This window comes from Carya illinoinensis, chromosome 1 (genome assembly GCF_018687715.1).
Source record: "Carya illinoinensis cultivar Pawnee chromosome 1, C.illinoinensisPawnee_v1, whole genome shotgun sequence".
Lineage (NCBI taxonomy): Eukaryota > Viridiplantae > Streptophyta > Magnoliopsida > Fagales > Juglandaceae > Carya > Carya illinoinensis.
Window position 1 is genome coordinate 21,179,068 of NC_056752.1, and position 6,870 is coordinate 21,185,937.

The 6,870-nt window shown below is 30.8% G+C and overlaps 1 protein-coding gene across 1 annotated transcript; it reads right to left on the reverse strand.

Annotated features, from left to right (window-relative positions):
* Positions 1 to 647: 647 nt before the first annotated feature.
* Positions 648 to 6,560, reverse strand: LOC122319354 (beta-galactosidase-like). Its single transcript, XM_043137427.1, is given in 17 exon segments — positions 648 to 848; positions 1,071 to 1,237; positions 1,240 to 1,564; positions 2,200 to 2,265; positions 3,054 to 3,139; positions 3,923 to 4,010; positions 4,312 to 4,349; positions 4,502 to 4,569; positions 4,698 to 4,786; positions 5,018 to 5,128; positions 5,130 to 5,168; positions 5,355 to 5,523; positions 5,702 to 5,739; positions 5,836 to 5,856; positions 5,859 to 5,939; positions 6,380 to 6,445; positions 6,447 to 6,560. Coding segments are annotated over 17 exon segments (1,767 nt in total).
* Positions 6,561 to 6,870: the final 310 nt, after the last annotated feature.

The following is a 6,870-nucleotide window of genomic DNA, read 5'->3' on the forward strand; positions in this document are numbered from 1 at the left end:
CATCAACAGCTATATGTAGAGCACCAAATGGTTCCATTATCTTTGTGACTACAAAACACATTTGCAGCACAAATCAAATCCTAATCAAGGTAAAGCTACAACAATGCTAATAGGAATTCAAGAAGCAAAGGAGAACCAATTCAACTATTGATTGCAGGGGACTCACTAAATACACTGAAACTGTCAAAGATCAAAAGTATGTCCCAGATTGGACCGCACAATCATTCAAGATATGAAAGTTGCTCTCAAAGGATTTCAAAATTGGGAGCTTAGAAAAATACATCGAAATGAAAATCGATGCACGCATTTTATTGCACAGTGGATTGCCTCCAACTCTATGTTTGGAAACATTCCCCTTATTGTAATCGCTCCATCCATGTTAAATTTTCATAGTGGGAAAGACCCACCTATACTGTTTTAGTTTCTTTAATGCTATCTGTACAAATACTTTATGCAATGTTTGGATTAAAAAAAAAAATGAAAATGAAATATCTATTGCAACCTTGTTAATTTAGAAACCTTAATTAGTTGTATCCCCAAAAATTCTCAAGGCACCAATCTCATTTTCGTTGCATTGCATAAGAACTCACTTGATGGTGGATGAAACCTTTACAGTATTATTTTTATTACATTGCATTATCTTACAATCAATAACAAGTTAATCCTCTGTATGGATAACAAGTTACAATGAATAAATAAAATCTAGACCTAGGAAAGATAAATTCGAAGAAATAAAAGAATCCCTCACAAACAACTTCAACGGCAAGGCTTTTGCTGCCTTGGCAACCAGTAGATCCAAGATTACTTTCCGAAACATCAATGGAACAACTCTGTTGGCCAACACACGCCTGCCATTTGTCCAAAGATATCATTAAATTAAAGGAATAAGTTCAAATACGTTCAAATACAGCTACTTATTTATATAAGTTAAGAGTAGTAAATCAAGACAATTACGTGATGTGAGGAGTTATTTTATATAAAAAAAAAAAGTGATGTAGCCAATCGTATTAATGAAATGCGCAAGAAGTACACAAAGTGATTGTACATATAATTTTTGCTAAATTAATTACCTTTTGGACGACGGACAAAGCATTAGGAGACTCGCATTGGCCAGCTTGGAAAGAACCACAATCACCCTTTGGTTCACCAAAACTAGCAAATTTGACTTGGGAGACAACACTTTCTCCTTGGCATGATAATTCCAAAGTGTTCCCTTCATAAGCATTTGCACAGGCACCCCAACAGTAACTGTCCGGATTTTAACATTCCAAGGATTTCCTCCAAACTCTTCAAACAAAATCAACGTGTTATTGTCGTCGTTGAGAAAAGATCGTGGCACATGGTACCATCGTTGAGAAGGTCTCGCACAATGAGTGGAGCACTTGCTGTCAATCATGTATGGTCCACGATAGTCACATGTTGGAGTACATGAGGCATCTTCTCTAGCAAGGATGCTTGGCCAATACCTTCCAAGGCTGTGCCCATTTACCCAAGCATGTCCCTTTCCCAGACCGTTCAAATCCACCACCACTGGATCACTCCCCAGTGGAGCTGCAAAAGTTGTCTACAAAACAATAATATGAGTACTTGTAGAAAAATGAAGAACAAAATTATATGGATGAAAATTTAACATAAAATCGACAATATGTTGACACTCCCATGAGAATATATGTCCCACAAGTTGGTGATAGATAAAGGGAATTGAGTGCCTTCATTGTGCACCAATGACTCCTATTTATAAGCCATGAAACACTAGTTGGCAAGAGGCACAACTATTGGTAATATAATGATTGGTAAATGACAACCTAAACAAGTATCAAAAGGTTGTGTTTTTTGACACTTCCTAAACCATTACCCTCTATGAGAACATCACCGTGAAGAGGGTGTCATTTTAAGAAATACACCATTTATTGATCATTCTCTTTAGAATTATGGTACTGATCAAACGTAAGATCTTATCAGAATTATATATTCAATTACCTTGTACCAAACAAACATCTCATTTGTGGGGAGAGAATGTTGAGACCATTTTCCGCTATCTGTCGTCGACAGTAGTACTAGCTAGGATCGTGTAGTTTCTGTTGCTCTCCCTTCAGCCCAACCTTATACGTCCATTTGTTGAAATCCAGCTGTGTTGTAGTAATATTCTCAGTGATTATCTTCTTAGAACCAACTTTTCTGCTAGTCATTCATTGTCACTTTCGCAGTCACATGAACAGGACCAGAAATGCCAATCGGCACTAAATCAAAGTCTCCTCCATAATTCTAGCAGCAGACAAAAATAAAAACATTTTCATTTAGAAAGATTATTAAAAAAAACAACATTATTTGAGTGGAACTAATGAAATTTACTTGCAATCCAACAGAGGCACTAAAGCAAGGCTATGTCATTCCTCCCGCGCCTCAGTTTGCTCTCTGTGTCAAAAGTGTATTTGTAATTTCCATATTCGGCAAATTGAGATCCTGAAATTAACAAATTTGTGAAGTTGGATTATTATACAGGAGTGTAATGTTACGTATATTTATATAATATACAAGTGTTGTACAGTCATTTTAAAAAAGAATGACTCATTATTAAAAAAAGAATAATATTACATACAATCCTAGAATGTGTAAATGTTGTGCAGTCGTTTTAAAAAAGAGTGAGTCTACTATTAATTTTTTTTTTATATGGGTTTATTATATTCACTATTTTCAAATTGATTATGCGACACTTACACACTTACAACTACAACTCAAAATTTAAATAAAACTAATTAATTACCAACATGTCTTTTGTTTACAAATGCATGAATTATATGTCCATTGGTATTCACTCTTGGCGTTGTCTCTCTACCATAAAGAGGGTTGTCCTCGTTGACTTGGAAACTAAAAAAAATGCAAAAAATAATCAGGTCTTTTATTTTTTGTAATTTTTAAAAGAAAAAAAATACATTAATATTGGCCGTATGTATTTCTAATAATAATTAATAATGACGTAGTATGTTTAAAAAAAAAAAAAAAATGAACTCACCGTCATCTTATTTCCATATTCCAGAATCCAGATTTTTCACAGAACCGTGAGTTAGAACCTTCTCCATCGATTTCAGAACGGCATGGAGTTGCTTTAAATGTCCCCACTTCGGCTGGTTCAAATTACCTGGACATGGCCATAAGGTTAAAAGAACAATATTAAAACACCTTCAAACATAATTTTTAAACCTATCTATTAATCCCGAGTTGCACAGGATCCCATGAAAAGGAATTTTTTATAAGTACACTTCGAGTAATTCAAGAGAAAGTCTACCCAATTTAATAGTATCTAGAAACTAGTAATTTAATTATCACTTGAGCCAACCCTAGGATATTTGGTAATGTTTTTCATCACATTTCATCTCATTTCATTATCAATCATCACTTAAATATAAATATTTTTAAATTAATTATTACAACTTTCTTAAACTTTTAAACAAAATATAAAAAATAATTTAATATTTTTAAATTTTAAAATAAATATAATATTAAAAAATTAAATTATGATACATACAGTTATTTTTATATTCCTTGCGCACTCTATTAATTTGACTGGCCAAAGTAATTATTTTTTATTAAAAAAATAACACGGCCAATCACATTAATGGAATATGCAAGGAGTATACAAAAGTGACTACACATATATAGAGTTTTTATAAAAAAATTATATTCTAACAATATTTTTATTTTATAATATTTTTATTCAACTTTTTCTCTTATTTTCTAAAATTCCATAAAACATTATAGCTCAAATCATTTTATTATTATTCACAAATTATTTTACTATTATTTATAGACTTCTCATCTTATCTCATTCTCTAAACATCTCCTAAGGATTTAGATAATATTTATTAAACCAAATTCAAACAAAGATAAGGGATTTTTTTTATTTGTTTTATAAAAAAATTGCCATATTTATCTAATGGTGCATCATAATTATAGGATGTAGTGATATATGGGCCCCCTGCTGAGCGATCAAAATTTGTGCCACCATGGTACTGCATGCATGTGATATTGAGAATACAAAAAAGGTCGATATTAAGTATTAATTTAAGAGAAATAATATATGTAGTAAGTGTTATACAGTTATTTTTTAAAAAAAATACGAGATTTATATTAAAAAATTAATTTTTTAATAATAAATTTTATTATTTTTCAAAGTGACTGTATGACACTTACATATTATACGACTATATATAACATTACTTTTAATCTAAACTAAATATCATAAATCAATACTTTTAAGATTATAAAAAAGATAGATATATAAATAATAAATAATAAATTTGGGCAGGCAACCATGTAATAGTTCTGGAAAGTGCCACCAAATTGGAAAATAAAAGTTTTATGTGTAGTTATTTTTGCAGACTCATTTATGCATTTCAGTGATATGATTAGTTGTGTATTAAAAAAAATTAATCCACCTAATTATATTAATAAAATGCATAAAAAATACGTAAAAATAACTGTATATAAGATTATTCAAAAGAACGTGCAGCAGCATAAGCAATATCTTCAGCAGCTCTGTGTGCGTCCGTTAGACCCCACCCTTTGATACTAACAATATCAAATATAATTTGATTAGACCCATCCGATGTGTAAAGGAGAACAATAAACGATCTAAATTAATTAACCTAAAATAGGAAAGTCTGTAAAAAATATATATATATATAATAATAAGATACCAGGCACTCCAATTCTCAGGCCACATTTTAGGGCTATTGGGGCTGTTAGGCTTGAATTGGTCACAATACCATCCATTGCAAGTATTAATCTGTATGAAAATCATGTAAAATACATGACTAATTAGCCACATTTAAACTAATAAAAATGATTAAAAAAATTTAAATAAAATTTAAATAATAAAAGCGTAGAGTAATATTAGATACAGTTATAAGATTTGTTAAAAATAATTGATTTTCATGTTAATTTCAGATTTACTCAATTTTAAAAAAAATAAAAATAAAAATAAATGCACGACTGTAAATATTAAAGCTTGTAATGCCATTGGAGGGGGAGCATCCGGCTGTTGGCACATAATCCATGGAATACCAATGCCGTAGGATTCAGCCAAATCAGCACACCACTTGACATATTCTTTTCCACCTTCTCCATACCTGCTCATGAGTCATAATGTTCCCATACTCGTTTTCGATCTTTTTTAATTTTAAATATGCATGTACAAAAGAAAAATGAATTAGGTAAACAATAATAATAAAGAGATCTCGCGAAAATAAATTTACAAATTGATAACTTTATATGATATGTTATATTTATTTTATAATAAAAATAATTTTATAATCTAACATATCACATCAAGTTACGTTAATTTGTAGATTTACTTGAGCAATAATTATGGATCCACCTTGTGAGGCAAAGAGATTCTCATGCCTTGTCCACAATTTTCGTTGTGAGGCAAAGAAATTGATACCAAACCCGTAATTCCACTCTGCACAAACGTATGGCCCAATCCTAAGAACGGCATAAAGTCCTTCACTTTGGATGGTTTTATAAGGAAAAATATAGTTGCAAGTATAATTGTGCATTAATCTGTGTATTAATGTGATGTGATTGGTTAAAAAGTAGATTTTATTAAAAATAATGTTAATTTAAATTTTAAGTATAAATGAATCAGTACTAGTACATAGATTAGTACGGGACTGTACTTATATATAACAAAACTCTTTTAATAAACCTCACGATGCCACGATTTCCTGAGAAGTCATACTGAGTAAAAGAAAATAAAAATGTCCGATTTTATTAAATTTTTAAAGCCAAATTTGGAAGAAATAAAGAGATCAGGAGTACTAAAATTAAATAAACCTGACGATAAAGAGGTTCGTGCCATCGTGGGCACTCCAGAAAATGTAAGTCTCAATTGTGTCTATCCCACCCTCTTTTGCCTTTCTGATCAACCATGACCACATCTACATATTATTATTATTATTATTATTATTATTATTATATACTAAAAAATTTATGCGATATATCATGTATATAAGCCTACACACCACACACAACATGTTTTTTTTTTCCAAATTTTTTTTGAGTTTATTCTTATTAAACTAATTAAATTTTTTTTACTCATTATCTATATATTAAACATTTGATAAAAGAACAAAAAAAAAAAAAAAAAAAAAGTATGGTGTGTGGTGTGTAGGCTTATGTTTAGAATTTTTCTATATATACATGGGGGAGTTACTTAAAAAATAAATAAATATTTGTAACGAATTATATACAACAAGAATAACTATTTGAATCCAAACCGACTCATTTTGATAAAAGATAATTATTTTTGCAAGAAATAATTAGTTACAATTGAGCAGCTTTCTTGTAGTGAGTTGCATGGCATATAATATGCACTTACTTCAGGAGTGCTTCGAGGATAATGAATAGAACCGGATATTAGGATTCTGAGTTCTCCGTCAATCGTGAATCGTGATTGCTCTTCCATCATGCGAAACATCAATAGAAAACGAAAGCGAGCAGAGCAATAAGAAAGCAAACAAGAATGAGAGAAACCCAGTTCTCGAAGAAGAAGAAGCCATTGCTCCTAGACCCACAGCTAGCGCCTATTTATGGAGAAGTAGTTGAGGTAAATGTTGTTAGGGAATTTTGCTAAGCCAAAACTAATCACTTGATCAGAGATACTCTACCAAACGGCCAATACTTTTTCCGCATGATGATGAAGATTTTGAAATATGAAATTGAAAACTCGAATTAAAAAAAAGAACTAATAAAATGGGACTGTCACTCAATACGTATAAGAGAGAAATGATACTTACAGTCGTAAATATGCATATGCTGCACAATCATTTTGAAAAAATTGAATAAATACGGAACTCACATTAATAGAAA